Source organism: Mus musculus, chromosome 2 (genome assembly GCF_000001635.26).
Source record: "Mus musculus strain C57BL/6J chromosome 2, GRCm38.p6 C57BL/6J".
NCBI classification, from domain to species: Eukaryota; Metazoa; Chordata; class Mammalia; order Rodentia; family Muridae; genus Mus; species Mus musculus.
In genome coordinates this window covers 68845595-68866548 of record NC_000068.7, presented here as the reverse complement: position 1 = coordinate 68866548, position 20954 = coordinate 68845595, and the positions used below count along the sequence as shown (strand labels likewise).

Here is a 20954-nt window from a genome sequence, read left to right as displayed (position 1 = left end):
GCTCTCTGGGCTGGGGCAGTCAACTCCTGAAAAATGACACTCCTCATGTGCTGTGGCACTGAGAGTCGCCCTGTCAGGAGGGAGCTACTGCTCTCTCACCCAGTCAGATGCCAGCTCAACTCTGGATTCCAACAAAAAAGAGTTCTGAAAGAGATCAAACAAATGTTTTCTCTGTAGAAGTTTGCTTTTGGCTAGGCAGGAACGTTGTGACCGTTTAGGAACACAAGTGGTAATACCCCCAAATAAGTCTTTTCTTCTAAACACAACAGGAAAACACCTTTAAAATGACTGGCTAGAAGATTCTTGCAAAAAAAAAAAACAAACAAAATCCACTTTATTCTGAGAAGGCTTATTTCTGCTTCCCAAAGCATGATGGTTAAGTCCCTCAGAGTCCCATGAGATAATAACGACCAATCTTCCGATGCAGGGGACCCACCAGAGTCAGCAGTTTGGAAGGAAAGGTAAAGTACAGACCCTACACGGCAGCCACCACCCACGCCCATCTTTTCAAATCCAGAAGACTAGAGAGCAGTGAAGAGCTAGCTGAACCACCACAGCAATGCAATACATCATGACTGGTCACAGCCAAATTCATTCAGCTCAGTAGCTGCCAACAGATGGATGGAGAAATAAGTTATATACACAAAATGGAGCACTCATTTGACCTTAAAAAAAGAATGTCTTTCATTGGCAACATATATGAGGTAAAATAAGCCAGGTCTTTAGAGAACAAATACCATATGTTCATATAAATACATATACACATATATATGTATGTGTATAGGCATATACATATATACATACTTGTATGTATATATACACACATCTATACATATACACACATATACATGTAAGTATATATAAATCTTCATAACCATATACGCACATACACTCACATGTCTTCCAACCTTACACAATCACTATCATACAAGCAGAGAGTAGACTGGAAGTTACTAGAGGCTCCAGAGTACAAGAGAATAGAGACAGAGGTCAAGTTTTAGTTAGGAGGAATGTCTTTTTAAGATCTACTACTTAAGAAGGCAACTGTGTCAAATAAAATTGTGTACACCACTTAAGAACTTCCAAGAATAAATACTCACATGAGAAGAAATAAATTTCTCAGGTGACAGGTACGTTTGTTCATGGGAAGAAATTATCATTGCACACTGCAGTACTCTTTACCCCACAAATAAACCTTTAGTCGGTTCATGCAGAGAAAATAAAAATAAGAAAGTTTTGATGGCGTAAGTGACAACACCTAAAGAATATCTCTCAATGGTCATTTGGTTTTGAGGAATAAACATACCTCCGGCAGGATCTGCTCCAAGCTTGCAATGCATGCTCACTAGAACTTGACTATTCTGATCATGGTCAGAACTGTCTGCATCTCTCTTAAATCCATCAAGAAGAAAATACAGTAAAGTTGCCTTTCATAAGTATAATTCCCACAAGTTTTATCTCCAATCAGAAACTCAACCAAACTTTAATTTCTCATGTACGAGACATTTTTTTAAAAAGTGAAGTTGGAAGAAGCCTTTGTTACGATTCCCAGGGACAGTCTGAAGAATAGGAACAAGTGTTAAATCAAGACATGGAGTAAATGATAATTCTTCACTATCAAGTTTTTTTTTTTCTGTCATCAAGTCACCAACATAATATAATGGGAGACACTATAATTTTCATTCTTTTGATTTGTTTTGTTTTGTTCTGTTTTGGTTTTTTGAGACAGGGTTTCTCTGTATAGCCCTAGCTATCCTGGAACTTGCTCTGTAGAACAGGTTGGCCTAAAACTCAAGAGATTTCACCTGAATCTGCCTCCCCAGTGCTGGGATTAAAGGCATGAAGAGATGCTATCTGTTTGTTTTTCAACAGTTTTTCTCTGCTAATCAGACAGTAAGTACACTGGCTCATGCCACTTCTCTCCAGGGCTAAGGGTTGTATAAGGCTGCTACTAACAGCCCGGGAGGTCTGGGTGTTTCACAGGCTCAAGTCAGTGACCTTAGACTGCTCTATTTTTAATCAGCCATGCTGGGACACCATATTGTTCTCCATATGTTGTTGCAAAATGACATGTTCTAGCCACTGCTGCCTTCTCTGTCACACCCCAACAGTGGCAGGAAAAAAAAAAAGAAAAGAAAAGATAGAACTAGTCAATTAATAAGACCCGATTCATCTATTGATAAGACCCGACTCAGTCAGTTCATTAGTGGTTTCCTGTATGAAGAGAAATAAATGTGTTATACTCAAGACACACTCAAGTATGTAATTCTGCAAAAACATTACTGACTTTTCTTAATGGGAGATAAAGATCTTGGATAATCAAAGATCTCCTAGTATGCTCTCAAGTTTGAAGTAAATGATAATCAAAGCACAGACTCTTGGAGGAGGTGTCTCTATTACAAAAGCACTCAGTTTATGATGGGATTCTTTAGTGTTAGCCAATACAGAACACTACAAAGAAACAAACTCCACATGCATCATGTCAAAAGGATACCTAGCATAAGCTGTATCTTTGACAACAATCCAGTCTGGCTCAGCTATAGACACTGGCAAGATGCACACCATAGGTTGAATAGCAGAGTGTGTACTTTGAGTTTGATAAAAACCCAAAAATGTAGAGCCTCTCACTCCAGATGTAATTACTCTCTGACTTTTAGAGACCTGGGTCTGAATGGTTAAAGTTACATCTGTCAGGACCATAGAAGGAAGAAACAAAGTAGTTACCCTCCACAAAGTCAGCGGCATCCCGCACACGGGGAACAAAGAGTCATTACTCACTTCCTAGACAGTCCATTAAATGTCATCTACTCTCATCGATGGCCTCTCACACACACACACACACACACACACACACACACACACACACGGGTCGTCACTACTGGTAGTTGAAGACTGCTTGCTGATCCTTTTGTATAAATTCTTAAAGTCATTAGATTATGCTAGGAAGAAAAATATTTCTGAGAAAAAGAAAACTGAACCTTCAGTCTGATATTACATCAGTGGAATGTGTGCGCGCGTGTAAGACAAAGAAAGCCAAGCACAAACCAAGCTATCTTCAATATTTTCCAACCTACTGAAGAGCCCAGAAGCAGACCGAGAGAGAATTCTGAGGAAATGTAGCATTCACATATGGTTCATGAGCTGCCTTGATTTTTGTTCTACAAAATTGACAACTAGATATTTCCTTTAAAGTGGGTACCCAAAAGTGAATCCAGACAGATTTCATTGGGTGTCATCCAGCAACTATGTATGGAGCCCCCCCCCCCCAAACTGTGCCTGCACAGGCAACAGCCTGCTATTATCCCTAAAAGTCAGCTTGTCTTTGCAGAAATGGCAAGGTTAGACTCGAGTTCCTATTTTCTGTAGGTAAATACTTGCAGCCTTCAAACACACCAGCTTTGTCACAGTGAGACTAGGCGCTGGATCAATGACATATCCGCACTGGAATCCAATCCTTTTAAAATAGAGGCTGTCCCTTTGTGCGAGTCAATTTCAGCATGGCAACAGCTGACTTACTTCATAATCAACAACACTGCCCATTGAAAACTACACCTTCCTTAGCACAAAACATACTTTTTTAGTTCCCAGGAAGCTTAGCTGCTATTTCAGGCAACAAAAGACACAAAAGATACATTCTGACATTCTCAATAATGGATTTAGGCAAACCAACAGTAAACAAGATAGCAGCAGCCTGAGCAACAGCCAAGGTGAGCTGGAGGCAGGGAAGGGAGGTTAGAGTAGAAATGGATATTTGTGATCTAAGAAATCAGCCTTCGCTGATGAATGGAGGTGGGAGGAGGAAAGAGGAAGGCGATTTTTTTTTCAGTTAAAAGAAAGAAGTGTGCGGTGCTGATTTTGTTTCACGAGTAAGTGTTGAATGCACAGCAGGCAAGATCTAGTTCTGTGACTTAAGGCTGACTCAGTGAGAGTAGCACAAGTTTGTGTGCAGTTACAATGGCGAGATCTAACCAAATCGAGGACTCATACCAAAAATTATGAGACAATTCTTTTAACGTTTCAAGTGTCTTCCGGTACCAGCAAGACGCTTATGATTAGTCACGGGGTCCTACTATCGATTCAAATGACTATTTCGAGGGGCACCGGTCCTGTTCTGCCCTCTTTTAAAGAAACCAGTAGCGATCCGGAGTGCTGTCGTCACCTATTTCCCAGGACCCAGGGCCTAAAACTCCGTGTCACGGATGGAAGCCAGGGAGCAAGCTAAAGCCAAAGGTCCGAGCAAATTCTTCTGCAGCGCGGCCCGCGTGCGTGCAAGAGTGGAAGGGCTGGAAGTGTGTGCGCTCCTCCTCCCTCCGGGCCGCGCGTCCCCATCGTTCCAGGCTGTCAGGTGGGTGGCGGCGAGCCTCGGAGGAGAAGCCCAATCTGGAAGCGCCTAGTGCCGGCTCGGAGGGAGCCGGCCGAGCCCTCGGCGCAGCGGTTCCCCGCGGCCAGCCTCCGCTCACCTTTGTTCGCCGACCCTCTCTAGGAGGAGGAAGCCGGGAAAGGAGGAGCGCGGGCGGTGACCAAGCGCCCTGCCGCCCCTTCGTGGCGCCCCGGAGGAAATCCGCGGTCGAGTTGGACCCTCTCTAGCTCCCTAGAAGTCAGCCTGGCCGAGGGATCGGGACCCCACAGAGAACACAAAGGTTGGGAGGTGTGAGCCCAAGCGCGGGGGCGTGCGCCACGGAGCAGGCGAGTGTGCACGCGTGTGCGTGTGTGCGGGAGAGCAGGCACTTCGGCCCTTCTTACCTCTCGAAGATGAGCCGCACCATGAAGATGCAGAAGGCCAAGGGGAAGGCAAGGTAGAGGTCCTCCGCCTGCGGAAAGGTGGCTTCCTCCGTGTTCTTCAGGTCTGCCCAGGTGACATTGTGCGGAAGCCAAAACCGCTCGTTCCAGAACCAGGCTAAGATCCCTGCCATCTTGCTTTGTCCACTCCGGTGTCGCTGCTCCCGCGCTCCTCCGAGCTCTCTGCAGCTCAGGGCACTGGGGATGCGCGCTGGGTTGGCCGGGAGCCTTTGCCGCTGCCGCTCCGCCTGCCGCCGCCTCCTCTGTGGCCGCTGCACTCTCAGGCTCCGCGATCCGCTCCACTCCTCCCTCTGGCCGCGCTGGGAAAAGGGCCGCCTCGCCTGTCACGTGGCAGCCTGGCCGCACGCCCTGATTGGCTAGTGTTCCCGTCAAGCACCGAGGCACACGCGGCCGGCTCGCCCACGCCCTGGGAGCTGCGGGCCGCGCTCTGGCTCTGGACCCGCACCTGGAGCGCGTCCCGCACCTCTGTCCCAGCCCCAAGTTGGGTCGCACCTGGTTAGAACGCCAGCTCCTGCCCCACTGGAGTGTCTGCGCTCTTGTCCTCTTCCTGAGCGCAGGGAGGCGAAAAGGAGCCTGGCAGGGGCCGAGCTTCCAGAGAGAGCCCTGCGCTGAAAAAGAACCCCAGAAGAAGAAGTAGGGGGCGCAAAGGCGAAGGAGGAAGGAGTGGGAGGGGAAGGATCATCCTCTCCAGTGCTAAAAGAAAATCAGGAACTGGGGCTGGATGATTTGGCAAGAGACTTCTGCCTCCGACCCGCACCTCACCCCCCTCCTTGACCTTCCTGGCACGTTTTACACTACTGCTTCCCCTTGAGCTGGGTCCCCCAAGGAACAAGGCTCCTAATTTTGATTTATGAAGTAGCACAAGAAATTAGGCATTTATGATTGATTAATGAATTGCTTGATGATGGTGTCTAATGGTGATAGCAGCTAGTAACGGCAGCATTATGGGGAACTGCGCCAGTAACCTCTGAAAATACTGTGGGAACCACATTTTGACTTGGTAGATAATGGGGGCAGGAGTATTTATTCCTCCTCTCCCTGCCTTTAAACCAAACTCTCAAGGCCTCCTGATTCTCACCTCCTGTTCTTTATTGAACTTCCATTCATGCCTTCCCCACCCAATGAAGTCACTCAAGGTCAGCTGTGATTGCAAAGGTCAGTTCCTGCCTTAATTCAGGCTGTTTGTTTTGACATATGGCTCAATCAATGAAAATGCGTTCCTCATACTTGCAGAGGCAAAGTCCAAAGCCAAAGTTCTAGGCAATCTAAGGGGTGGCAAAGACACCCTTCCTGGACTCTTCCTGACAGGTGATTGTCTTCGCAGAGAATTTCTTGTTGCAGAGACAGAGAGACTGCACCCGTGTGTCATCTGACTAGGGCTCCAACCAAGGTTTCATCCTCATAAGTTAATTACATCCCAAGATTTCATTCTCATAAACTAATTACATCCCAAGGGCTTAGCCTCCAAATGCCAGTGCACTGAATTTGGGGAGAACACATTCAGTCCCTAGCAGTTCTCTTTGGATGGTCGATGACTACTCTCTCCTCCAGACCTGTCCTTCCTGTGGTCACGGCTCAGTCCAAAAGGAAGCAGCCACTTTCCTCTTGCTTGCATACTTCCTTTCTAACATCACAAATTCATCCAAGTCATTTTATAAACCATTACCTTACACCCTCCACTACCTGTTTGGCTACCAGCTGATCTAAACTGCCGTACCATTTCACATCTGAGCAGTCCCCATCACCACTCAAACCCCAGTTCTGCCTGTGTCCCATTACTGTCCTCTCTTGGCCATAGTGCTCAGGTTGAAATGTTTGTCCCACAATTCCAGTACTTAAACCTGCTTTAGCTCTGTTCTCCCCCAAGCAGAAGTCAAAGCCATTATGTCTTAAGACATTTGGTTCCTTATTATCTCTCTGATCTCGTGTGTTCTCTTCCCTCGGGGCTCCCTGCTCTTTACAAAACATACCTACCGTACCCACACAGTCTTTGTGTGTGTGTTTTCCTCTGTCCTTGAAACATCGTTCCTAAAATATCCTTTTTCTCTTCCCTTCATTTTACTCTGGATAGGGCCTTCCCTTTATCATTCAAGTTAATGTACAATTATTCCTCCCCAAAGCCATCACCACCATTAACACAACATACACCATTATTGGCACTTTGTCTCTAAAATGTAAGCCTCAAAAACTTTAAAAATATATATATACACATATATGTGTATGTATGTGTATATATACATGTATATGTGTATGTGTGTATATATGTGTGTAAATATATGTATATATACATATATACATATATATACATACACACACACATACACACACACACACACACACACGCATATATATATCAGCCAAGTGTGATCAGCACACGCCTTTAATCCCAGCACTCAGGAGGCAGGCAGATGAGTGTGTTTGAGGCCAGCCTGGTCTATAGATCAATGAGTTCCGGCTCAGCCAGATCTGCACAGAGAAACCCTGTCCTAAAAACAAAAACACAAAACAAAACTAAACAACAAAACAAACCAAAGAAACCCATATGTGTGTGTAGGGGATATAGATATATATATTTCATATATGTGGTATATATATACAACCATATCTATTTTATTAAACAGTGTAGCTTCAAATGTTAAAGAGCATTGCCTAGTACATAGTTAACAGGTTGAAAGTTTTGTCACACAATTCCAGTTTTTAAACCTGCTTCATCCCTGTTCTTCTGTACCTGGTACATAAACTGTTGACTTAATGAGTCAACATTACTCCTAAAATCATCGTCCCCAAAAGGAAACACTCTAGGTGGAGAGACCATTTGAGTAACTAAGTTCAGTGTCCCATGTTAGGTTCTTGGGAAGCACAAAGTTCATTTCTGGGTAGCAGAAAGGAGATGTCATGGACATGAATCTTCTTTGGAGAGGAGAGGTCACCGTCCCCAGGTCAGAACATGGGTAAGCAGCTTTGTAACTTGCCCCTTTTCCTGTTTCTCTGAAACTGCATTTCTACAGAGGAGAAAGCGATAAGAGGACAAAAGGCAAGGCTTCTCCCTCACCTGGCACCATTCTCGCTTTAGGGATACAGTAGGATTTAAAGAATATTATAGAAGATGGATTTTTGTCAGGCCATTCTAGAAGGAGGATTTACGACCTGTCAGAATCTTGGATAAGTTGTTTGGGTTCTAAAGGCATGCATGTGTCCTCCTGGGTGTGGTGCCTAAGGATGGCACCTGTCTTACCTCACTATCCTGAAGCTAGCAGGAGATTAGATATGGAAAAGAGCCTGTGGAAATTCTTCCCCTCCATGCCCACAAATTGGAAAGCACACACCTCGTTTGCACGTCCACCATATCTGTCTGGAGCAGTGGCTCCATCATACCACCCCTTACCCAAATAATTAGTGTGAAAATACAAGGGAACGAGCCATCATTTCTTATCTGACCATGTTAATCCACGGCTAGGCTCAGATAGTAGTGAAGGTCCTTCTTCAGATAATAGAGGTTTGGTCAGCAGCTTATTTTGTAAACACTTGGATTCAAGGATTTTTAAACTCAGAGAATACCGCCCCCCATACTTCATTGTAAAGCTGGGAAAAGTAAGAGCTAGTTTGCTACAGAAAGCATAAGTCAGACCCAAAGAGTTATGTAAAAATCAAAGACACAGAGAGCTCCGCCTGCTTTTAGCTTCAGGCCATACGTGGTTCATGAGTGCTATTTGCCTTCTCATCTTGAAATTCCAAGAATCAGTTTAACTTTGTGGGAGCTTTCCCTATCTGGTTATATTATTGTTACTTTAATTAGGACTCCAAGAGTCCTGATGTCCAAGGCATTACTCTGAGAGCACATATCAAGCTCTTAGACTCAAAGGACAGTTTGTCACAGGAGAGACAGCCATTTCCAAGGATGCCAGCTCACACCTGCACAATAAGGACTTCTACTTGTTGCTGTAGGGAAGCAAACAAGTGTATCGCTCAATGAGAGAATGAATGGCTGATAAGCAGAAGCAACAAGAAAAAGAAAAGCTAGAAAAAGTAACCTTTGTTGAGGGACATGAGTATACATTGTCTGCACTACAGTTGGGAAACAGCCCTGTAATCTGAATATGAAGGAGAATATGAGAATACACTTGGTTTTCCAGGCAACCGGAAACCATCAATAAAGTTAAGTCAGTTTTTCATCTTTGGGTGCACCTCCACACCTTAGTTCCACTTACATTAGAGTTCACATACAAGGGATTTCTATGTCTTGGGAGCAAGAGAACAGCCAGAAGTTTCCATGATCTTCTGCTATGAATTTGTGTGTCACAAGACTGTAATACTTATTCTATAAACACATGCACGCACACACACACACACACACACACACACTAACACACACACAGATCTACTTGGGTAGCAGGATGTGCACACATGGAAAGCTGAGTAGCAGCACACACCAGCACACTCAAGGTGCACCAGACCTCATCTTGCGTGCGCTGGAGTAACAATGCTGCAACAGGATCCTTCTGCACACGTTTATTGGGAGAGCTTGATTGCAGAGGCGAAGAGACCCCGAGCCCAGAACTGGTGCTGCTTATATAGGCCTAGGAGAGGCGTGTCTCACACCCGGATTGGTTATGCACTAAGCCTCATTTGCATGTTCCTCATCTGATTGGCTACTCTCTCCCTCTCTCTGTGTACCTCACAGAGCCTCATTATCATACTTCATTTGCATGTCTCACATCTGATTGGTTATACTCCCAAAGCCTCATTATCATGCCCGGGCCAGGCAGTGTCTTTGCAAAAAACTTTACTGCATATGTACACATTGGTTGTTTGTCCAAACTTATGCGTGGTGGCCAGCAGTAGTCAGTGCCACTCTGCAACGGCACATGTGGCTTCCCACAACCTCAGAGGATAGTGCCCAAGTACTGCAGATACCAAGGACTCAGAGGAAGAAGAGACAGTCTGTTTTGAAGAGGTGACAGGAACTCCAATCTCAAGAGGTAGAAATGAAGTTAGATGATGAAGAGTGAGTAGGATTTTTAACAAGCATGAGCAATGGGAGAAAGGTGAGATAAATCTGATAAAAGCAATAAATAAAACATTGCTGATACACCAGATTACAGATGGCTTTTAGTATGGACCAAAGGCATGTACCTGTGAATATTAATGAGCCTGTGTTTTATCTATGACTAGAGGATCGGAGCTGTTTTATAGTAGCATATAGAAACATATTTGGATCCCACACATCCCACACACATGCATAGATAGATAGATAGATAGATAGATAGATAGATAGATAGATAGATAGATATGTGTGTATGTATGTATATGTATTTATGTGTATATACACACACACATATATATACATATATATATATATATATATATATATATATAGAGAGAGAGAGAGAGAGATCTACATATATAGTGCTAAAAGTAAGCTTTCATTTTAAACACTAACTTTGTTGATTGTAAATACTTATTTTGTGTTTGTGGGTGTCCGTACAAGGATTTTATGCTGCCTGACTTGGGAACTGGGAACTGAACTCCAGTCCTCTGCAAGAGCAACAAGCACTCTTAACTACTCAGCCAACCAAGAAACTGGGAATAATAAGGAATATTACACAATTGTATTTCTGTGGTTTCCTTGTGAAGACAAAACTTACTTGCTACAGTTGACAAAGTCACCATATGAGTACACTATTGTTGTCAGTGGTAGTTGTTTGTTTGTTTTTAACCAGTTGCCCATCTATGGGGTTTTCATTCATACTATATGTGGTGTGTGCCCTTGTAAGTGATTCAGTAATAGGTAGGCAGTATGCAGACCAACAGTAAGAATTCAAGAAACTCAGCTTCTGGGTTGGAGAGGTGGCTCAGTGGTTAAGAGCACTGACTGCTCCTCCAGAGGTCCTGAATTCAATTCCCAGCAACCACATGGTGGTTCACAACCATCTGTAATGGGATCTGATGATCTCTTCTCGTGTGTCTGAAGACAGCTATAGCGTACTCATATGCATCAAGTAAGTAAATAAATCTTTTTAAAGAAAAAGAAACTCAGCTTCTCCCAACAACTTGGAAAGAAGAAATGAGTGTTATTTAACTAACAGCATTGGACAGATGCTAAGCTAAGGTGTCAAACCTGAAAAGGAATATCTAGAACACAGAACACTTTCCATAGCTTGTGTCCCTACTTTTTAATCTTTTTTCTTTTGTTTATTTTTCAATAGGTTTTAGGTATTGTTTGAGAGTTTTAGGGAATGCATTTTATCATATTCATTCCTTGGGGGGGGGCGGGGGCGGCGGTGAGACAGGGTTTCTCTGTATAGCCCTGTGTCCTGGAACTCACTTTGTAGACCAGGCTGGCCTCGAACTCAGAAATCCACCTGCCTCTGCCTCCCAAGTGCTGGGATTACAGGCATGTGCCACACTGCCCAGCCTCATTCCTTTCCTCTTAACTCCTCCTGTGGTTCTGTTTTCTGCTGCTTCCCTCCCGTCTGGAAAGGGTATGTCAGCAGGACCTGTAATTTCACAAGGATTGTGTGACATTCCTCAGTATGACCTATTTATCTATCTATCTATCTATCTATCTATCTATCTATCTATCTATCTATCTATCTTTACTCATTCATTTTGTACGGCCTACTCACTGCCCCTTCCCAGTCATCCCCATCACAATCTTTCCCCCATCCCTCTTCCCCTTCTCCTCTGAGAGGGTGGAATTCACCGGCTATCTCCCAACCCTGACACTTTAAGTCTCTGTGAGGCTAGGCCCTTCCTCTCCCATTGAGGCCAGACAAGGCAGCCCAGATAGTAGAACATATACCACATACAGACAACAGCGTTTGGGATAGTGCTCTCTCCAGTTGTTGGGGATTCACATGAAGACCAAGCTTCACATCTGCAAGATGGAAAGATCTCCCATGTTCATGGATAGGTAGTGTTACCATTGTGAAAATGGACATCTCACCAAAATCAATCTACAGATTCAATGCAGTTCCCATCAAAATTCTAACACAATTTTTTTGTAGACCTTGAAAGAGCAATTCTCAACTTCATATGAAAAAACAGAAAGCCCAGGATAGCCAAAACGATCTTGAAAAATAAAAGAACTTCTGGAGGAATCACCATCTCTGACCTCAAGTTGTTCTACAGAGCCATAGTAATAAAAAAACAAAACAAACCAAAACAAACCAACAAACCTGTATGGTATTGGTACAGAAATAGACACTTTGATCAATGGAATCAAATTGAATCAAAGACCCAAAAATAAACCCACACACCTCTGAGCACTTGATTTTTAATAAAGAAGCCAAAACCATACATTGGAAAAATGAAAGCATCTTTGGAAAATGGTGCTGGACTAACAGGATGTCTACATGCAGAAGAATGAAAATAGACTCATGCTTATCAGCCTGAATGAAACTCAAGCCCACGTGGATCAAGGACCATGACCTTTAAATAGCAGGATCTTCCAACCCTCCAGACGCTCCCCTATCTTTCTACCTACCAAACGCACATGCGCATCCTCAAAAAGAAAGTGTGGAGCTAGAGAGATGACTCAGAACTTAAGAGCACTGGGCTGCTCTTGCAGAGGACCCATGTTCTATTTCCAGCACCATGTGTTGGTTTACAACTCTAACTCCAGTTACAGATGATCTGATCCCCTCTTCTGTCGTCTGTGGACACAAAGCAACACAACGTGTACTTATATACATACACAAGCAAAACACATAAAATAATAATGAATAAATCTAATGACATTTTACATGAAGCACAAACCCCAATGGAGTCCAGTGTGTGTCGGCCAACTACTCCTGGGCGTAGGGCCTACCCTGGAGTATGGTTGAAATACCAATTGTTACTACACCAAAGAAAACTAGTTTTCCTTCCCAGCAGCGATCAAATACCAATAACTCCTTTGGTAGGGGTGGAACTTGGTGATCACCTCCCTCGTTCTGAGTGCCAGGAGTTTTTCTGGCTTGAATATTCACAGCTCTTCTGCACGCCATCACAATGTCTGTGAGTTCATACATATATCTGCCCTGTTGTATCTGGAAAACCACGTTTCCTTGTTGTTACCCAACAACTATGGCTTTTACAATCTTTCTGTTCCCTTCTTTTGCATAGAACCCTGACCTTTGAAGGGAGGAAGTGAAATGCAGATATCCCATTTAGGTCTGAGTTTTCCAAGGTCTGTTATCCTATGTATCTTGAACAGTTGTGAGTTTCTACCATCTGCTGCAAGAAGAAGTTTTTCTGATGAGGGTTGCATAATGAATATAGCAATATGGCCTTCAGGGCCTGTTTATTTGTCAATTCACAAGAATAATAAGCTTGACCTATTTAGCTCCAGATTGTTGGCCTCACTGATGTGTCAGACATGAGTCTCTTCCCATGGAGCTGGCCTTAAATCCATCTTTTTAAAGGTAGTTGGTAAGTCACATAGTATTTGTGCCACTATTGTATTAGACAATGGAAGTAGCCTATATCTCCATCAACTGATGAATGGCTAATGAGAATGTGGCACATTGACACAATTGAATTCCATTCAGCTGTTAAAAAATGAAATAAAAGATTTACAAATAAATATATGGAACTAGACATCATCATCCTGAATTAAGTAGCCCAGACCCCCCAAAACAAAGATGGCATATTTTCTCTTATATGTGGATGTTAGCTTCTTTTAATCTTTCAATATGTGTGCTTCATTCAAAATACCCACAGAGGTTAGTAAGATAGCTAGTAAGTGAGCATGGAGGGAGAGGGAATCTCCCAAGAGAGAGTCAATAGTATATGTCTTTATAAATCATGGAGAGGAAAATTAGAATAGGAAGGCTAAGTGGGAAGGGGTATGGGAGCATAGGGCAGAGGAGGGAATATAGCAAGAGATAACTAACAATAAAGGCCTTTTTAAAAAGCCATATGGAAACCTACTATTTTAAGTACACATATATAAAAGTAACTTACATAGGGTTACCCTGTGTCATGGTTTAAATATGCTTGGCCCAGGGAGTGGGCCACTATTTGGAGGTTTGGCCTTGTTGGAGTAGGTGTGCTACTGTTTGGGCGTGGGCTTTTACCCCCTAGTCCTAGCTGCCTGGAAGTCAGTATTCTGCTAGCAGCCATCAGATGAAGATGTAGAACTCTCAGCTCCTCCTCCACCATGCCTGCCTGGATGCTGCCATGTTCCTGCCTTGGTAATAATGGACTGAACCTCTGAACCTGTAAGCCAGCTCCAATTAAATGTTGTCCTTATAGGAGTTGCTTTGGTCATGGTGTCTGTTCACAGCAGTAAAAACCTAACTAGATACCCTTTAATGGGGACAATACTCCAACTAGATATAATCTAAGCAAAGGTCCCACCCAGTACCAGGCCAGGAATAGGTTAATTCTTAATAGTTAATAAAAACATTATCATGCAAAGCCCAACAAATTCTTGTTAGTTTTAACATATGTAAAAGAGGATAGTATATTTCTATTGTCTAAATAAGCCTGGAGCTCAGGAAAGATTGAGCTCTAGTCACATCAGCTTACATGATGTTTGCTTAATTTTTTTTTTTTTACTAATTACTTCTATGTTAAGGCAATAATCATTGAGTTACCATGTTACCCAGTGTTACTTGCATCTATGATGTCTACAGCAAAAAGAGAACTTGCCTGAAGAATGATCAATCATTTAACTAGTAATTCATGGAGAATTCAGTACTCCTTTCAAATTAAACATAGAGAGGCTCAAAATTCTCTGAAAAAATTAACAGCTGGGTACCATAAGAATCATCTGCCAATTCCTGAACAGAACAGCAATGGCTTGTGCTGTAAGATCGAGAATTGACAAATGAGACCTAATGAAACTCCAAAGTTTCTGCAAGGCAAAAGACACCGTCAATAAGACAAAAAGACCACCAACAGATTGGGAAAGGATCTTTACCTATCCTAAATCAGATAGGGGACTAATATCCAACATATATAAAGAACTCAAGAAGGTGGACTTCAGAAAATCAAATAACCCCATTAAAAAATGGGGCTCAGAACTGAACAAAGAATTCTCACCTGAGGAATACCGAATGGCAGAGAAGCACCTGAAAAAAATGTTCAACATCCTTAATCATCAGGGAAATGCAAATCAAAACAACCCTGAGATTCCACCTCACACCAGTCAGAATGGCTAAGATCAAAAATTCAGGTGACAGCAGATGCTGGCGTGGATGTGGAGAAAGAGGAACACTCCTCCATTGTTGGTGGGATTGCAGGCTTGTACAACCACTCTGGAAATCAGTCTGGCGGTTCCTCAGAAAATTGGACATAGTACTACCGGAGGATCCAGCAATACCTCTCCTGGGCATATATCCAGAAGATGCCCCAACTGGTAAGAAGGACACATGCTCCACTATGTTCATAGCAGCCTTATTTATAATAGCCAGAAGCTGGAAAGAACCCAGATGCCCCTCAACAGAGGAATGGATACAGAAAATGTGGTACATCTACACAATGGAGTACTACTCAGCTATTAAAAAGAATGAATTTATGAAATTCCTAGGCAAATGGATGGACCTGGAGGGCATCATCCTGAGTGAGGTAACACATTCACAAAGGAACTCACACAATATGTACTCACTGATAAGTGGATATTAGCCCCAAACCTAGGATTCCCAAGATATAAGATACAATTTGCTAAACACATGAAACTCAAGAAGAATGAAGACTGAAGTGTGGACACTATGCCCCTCCTTAGAATTGGGAACAAAACACCCATGGAAGGAGTTACAGAGACAAAGTTTGGAGCTGAGATGAAAGGATGGAACATGTAGAGACTGCCATATCCAGGGATCCACCCCATAATCAGCATCCAAACACTGACACCATTGCATACACTAGCAAGATTTTATCGAAAGGACCCAGATGTAACTGTCTCTTGTGAGACTATGCCGGGACCTAGCAAACACAGAAGTGGATGCTCACAGTCAGCTAATGGATGGATCACAGGGCTCCCAATGGAGGAGCTAGGGAAAGAACCCAAGGAGCTAAAGGGATCTGCAACCCTATAGGTGGAACAACATTATGAACTAACCAGTACCCCGGAGCTCTTGACTCTAGCTGCATATGTATCAAAAGATGGCCTAGTCGGCCATCACTGGAAAGAGAGACCCATTGGACACGCAAACTTTATATGCCCCAATACAGGGGAACGCCAGGGCCAAAAAGGGGGAGTGGGTGGGTAGGGGAGTGGGGGTGGGTGGGTATGGGGAACTTTTGGCATAGCATTGGAAATGTAAATGAGCTAAATACCTAATAAAAAATGGAAAAAAAAAAGAATCATCTGCCACCTGTATTGGTCTGGTGTGTATATGTCTGTCTGTCTGCCTGTGTTGCCTGCCTGTCTGTCTGTCTTGTCTGTAAAGATAAGAAAAGAACCAAGTGACCACATTCAAGTTGAGAATTGCTTGGCTATCTCCTAATTGACTACACTGGCTAAATTACTTCATGCCAAGTAATAGCTTTAGAGACTTGAAAATTCCCACTTACTCCATAGTAAAGCTGCAATGAGCCATAGACTTAAGGAGAATTATAGCTACAACTATCAAATCCAAAGATGCCAAGTAAGTGCCATGTTTGGAGAAGCAGCTGACATTGCCAACCCAAATGACTTCAGGGGCCAAGCAGGGAACAAAGTGAATGACACTGAGAACAGTGAATCAAAGGGCATGCATCTATCTGCTTCTTTCCCTCTTTGTCTTTTATGTCTTCGCTGACAACACAATGACTCTAGGCAAGTCAGTCATATCTGTTGGCTTGGGTTACCTCCTTGTCTTTACACTTGACAGACTATATTTATATAGGAGGCCATATTTTAAAAGAAATACCTTAATTTGTAAAGCAAGGAATCCACCTGGAAAATAAGTCAACTTAGTGATGAACATGGAACTCTCAAGAAGTCATTTAATGTATGTTAAATTACCAAATTGAGAGAGAGAGAAAGAGAGAGAGAGACTGACTTCATCAACAATGATCAGTATTTCCTTGGAAATTTTTATTCCTAAAGACTCAGTCTCTTGAAACTTCAGGGTTTTACCTGTACAATGGGGGTAACAGTGCCTACCACGTGGGATGAAAGCAGGGTTTCAGGGGGGTTGTGTAGACTTTACTATAAACATGGAGGCTTTTCTTGTTGTTACTGTTATGGACTTCATAGTTTCACAAAGATTTCCTTCCTCAGGGAAGGAAGACTCAGATTTTGTGGGGAGAGTCTGCCCTCACAGCAGGATGGGCCATTACATCAGAGATGATTTCACTTAGCACACTAAGGGCAAAGTGAGGAGGGGAGGGGGAGGTGGGGAGGAGGTTGACTCCAGGGCCTCTGCATCCTGCTTGTGATTGCCTGAGACCTTTCACCCCAGAGCTGCCATCAAGCTTAAACACTACTGATGCTTTGCAGAGACAAGCAAAGGGACTGAGTTTTGATTCAGGTAGCTTACACTGTACAAATAACTCCAGAAGACGTACGCAGAAGAGAAATGAAGGCGTTAGGATTCCAAAATCCTGTATTTTAAACTCAGGAGCTCCAGGAACAGGTGCAGTCAGTAAGAAGCAGCTGTGCTCCAGGCAGTTCACAGAAGTAGGCCAGGAACTGGAGATGCAGCACGACTGGGAGATGTGACACATGGGCTCCCCTAGAGAAGGACATTAAGGAGATACAATCTGTGTCAATCCAGAGACCTGAACTGAGGACAATTGACTAACAATATATTTGGAAGTCTAATTTTATCTTCCTAGAAGAAAAGTTTGAAGTCGCCCCCACCCCCAAACAAATCAGTAGCCCTGTCATTCAAACACTGTGTTTCCAATCATGGGAAAGAGGAGGTCATTTTAATCTGCATAAATAAGTAATGAGGGCCTTAAGAGATGACTCAGCAGTTATGAGCACTTGTTCTTGCAGAGGGTCAGAGTTCTGGCACAGAACACCATAGGGTAATAATTGAAACAAGTCAAATTTCTAAATTCAAAGCAAGAGCCACAGTGTATTCGTTACATGACTATCGTCAATAGTGACTCTGTGCCCCGAGTACAGAGAAAACACACACTTCACAGGAAAGTTGTCGCTTTCCAATAACATCATGGATGTAAGGCATGCAGTATTGCTCACCTAGTGGTGAGCATTTAACAAAAAGTACAGTGTTTGAATAACTGGCTATCCACTCATTCTTTAGGAACTATATTACTCTAAATTTCTCCTTCCTAGAGGGCAGAGAGCAAAGGGATAAAGCCAAAAAAAAAAAAAAAAAGAAAGAAAAGAAAAAAAGGGAGGCATGGGAGAGTAGAGGATACCTATTATCAGAGGGAAGCACACTCAGGAAGTGAAAAGGGCCAAGGCCTAAATCGCTCTGCCTTTGCATCTTCAGAGAGAATGTGCGTCTAGCTGCCTGCAAAGTCCAAAGGGGGAAACCTTCAAAGGGTGGTGGACAGCATGCATGGCGGATGTGTTCTTTCTGCTCTCCTAGCGTACAGACCATTACGCAGCGAGTTACCAATTCCCTTCCCTAGAGTTGTGAAAATAACTCTGCTACTTTGATTAGTGGGAAGTTACACATCAGAAGCCATTCTGTGCTGTCTGAGACCTGACATTCAGCCAAAGGACAGTGTTATTATTTTCTCTCAACAGTTGCTTCATTATCAGTTGTGACGAGTTTGTGTTCATGTGTGGATCCCAGAAAGAAAACACTCCAAGGAAACTTCCCCTGCACTCAGAAATTATTGACTTTGCCTTCAGAAGTACACCTAAGTTAGATGTTCATGCCCGACTGTGAAACAGTTATTATCTGACAATTATTAGTGTATGTTTATCTCATTATACATGGAAGTCCTTCTCCTAAAATGAAAAATATTCATACAGATTTGAAGAGTGATCAAAAAAAAAAAAAAAGGAAAATGTCTTTTGTTGTTAAATTAAGTTCACCCCAGCACAGGTGTCCACATAGGAGCATTGCACTGTAAACTGCTCTGAATGGTCTCGATGACTGAGATGACACTGTGAGACCCTCTGCTGCCTTGACACATGTGACAGCCTAAAGCTGGTGAACTTTGCATGTCAGATGTGTCAGACTGAGGTGTTTTTATTTGTCTTGAATGTTTAAAATGGCTAAAGTCACTCAAACTTTGCCACACTGGGAGAATACATCTATAAGATCTAGAAATCAGTAAGATTTAAAAAAGTCTGTTCAGATATATGCAATTAGAAGATTTAAGCATTCTGAATTCACCCGCCATATATCTTATCAGAAGACTGCCCCAGTAATTGTTGCAAAATTCATAATGAAATCCAGAGGATTTCCTAACTATTTAGATTTTCTTAAATATTTATAAAGTATTTTTCTTAAGAGACTTCTTTAGTGTTCTTGTGTGCTGTGAGACTGTGGTCAGATCTAAGTTTAAGAGAAAGGTTAGAAGTTTTGATGTGGCAAATTGCCATAAGAATATTCTTCTGTTGGGAAACAAAATCCAGAAAAACTAATTAATGGTGCTTAACATCTTTCAGATTTAATTATTTGTTATCTGTTACAGGTTTTTTTTTTAAAGATTTATTTATTTATTACTTGTATGAGTACACTGCCGCTGTCTTCAGACACACCAGAAGAGGGCATCGGATCTCATTACAGATGGTTGTGAGCCACCATGTGGTTGCTGGGAATTGAACTCAGGACCTCTGGAAGAGCAATCAGTGTTCTTACCCACTGAGCCATCTCTCCAGCTCTACCTGTTACAGTTTTATCGTTCCCTTATAGAAAGTGTGGGAATGCTTTCCCATCACAAAATAGCAATTGCTGCTCTACATTCAGTATTTTGGAAGTGTTTCTGGACTCACAGGCTACAACATGGTAGCTAGAGACGGAAAGACTTTAGATGTCACAGTAAAATAGTAAGACAGAGTACCGATGTGGTTTGCAATAGAAGTTTCCTTGATGTCATTATACCTCAAATAAAAGGGCTGTCCAAAAAAATGGACTGGGGAGATGGCTCAGCTGTTAAGATGACATGCTGCTCTCGAAGGGACCTATGCTCAAACCCAACACCAACATTAGGTGGTCCCTCCCCAAGGCATCTGGTGACCTCTTTCAGCTGCCACAGATATCATCTACATGTACACAATAAAATCAGTTCATGCAGACACACCCATCTGCCCACCCCACCCCCTCATACAATAATAGTTCTTTTAAAAAATTCTTTATAGATGCTACAGTGCTGAATGCCCCACAGAGGCCCATACAATGGCTTGTTCTTTAGTTTGGCACTATTAGGAGGTGGTGGGACTTTTAAAAAGTGGGGTCAAATGGGAAGTCTTTAGATCGTTGAGGCTGTCTGTTAAACAAGAAATACACACACACACACACACACACACACACACACACACACACCTAGCCCTGCTATCTTCTTTAATTTCTTGGCCATGAGGAAAACTGTTTCGTTCCAATACACTGTCTGATCCAAAGCAAACGCCAATTGTTCTTATGAACTCAAAACCAAAACCAACGCCCTTTTCTTGTTGTAAGTCAAATATCTCAGACGTTCATTCTTATAGCAATGGAAGCATTGCTAACTTATTTGCATTAGAAATATAGGGAATGGGCTAGACACGTATCTGAGTGGAACCTGGCTTGACGGGAAGCCACAAAGCTCTGGGTTTGATCTTCCAACTCTGAGAAACAAACAGAATGGACAGAAGGGGAAGGGTCCCGATTAGTACCAGGCCATATGCCCCGACTGTGCAGAAAGACCAAATAACCCTGACACCTTCCTTACCAGTTAGCAGCCTTCTCTTTACATAGAAACAAGAGTTGTCTTCAGGAGATACCAGTTAAACTGAGTAATATTAATTTTGACACATTGCTGTTTATTTTAATAACCAGTATTGTCTGGATGACTTTTTTTTCTTTTATTTTACTTTAGCCAGGTAGCTTCACGTAACTACGGAACATGACAGAAAGCTCTGAGAAAGGTACATCTTGAAATCAAATACCACTTCCGCTGGAGGTGGCGCTGACCCTACAAACTAAATGGGCTACCTAATGACTCTATCTGATTACCCTGTTTTATCTTCTTCATATCACTCATGGCCATCTGGACTCTCTCTAGGTTTACTTATTTACTTATGTGCAACCTTGGCCCTACCAGGAGCATAGTTG

General features: G+C 42.8%; 1 protein-coding gene across 3 annotated transcripts in view; it reads right to left on the bottom strand.

The window, feature by feature from the left end:
• Positions 1-5404, bottom strand: part of Cers6 (ceramide synthase 6) — a 253140-nt gene extending 247736 nt beyond the window's left edge. For 2 of the 3 annotated variants that reach the window (NM_001347161.1, NM_172856.4), the window contains exon 1: positions 4744-5108. In NM_001347161.1, coding sequence (NP_001334090.1) covers positions 4744-4913 — 170 coding nt within the window. In that variant the 5' untranslated portion in view covers positions 4914-5108. Of the gene's footprint in view, positions 1-4743 lie in introns of all 3 variants that reach the window. The other variant, XR_374464.4, reaches the window with a different exon arrangement.
• Positions 5405-20954: the final 15550 nt, after the last annotated feature.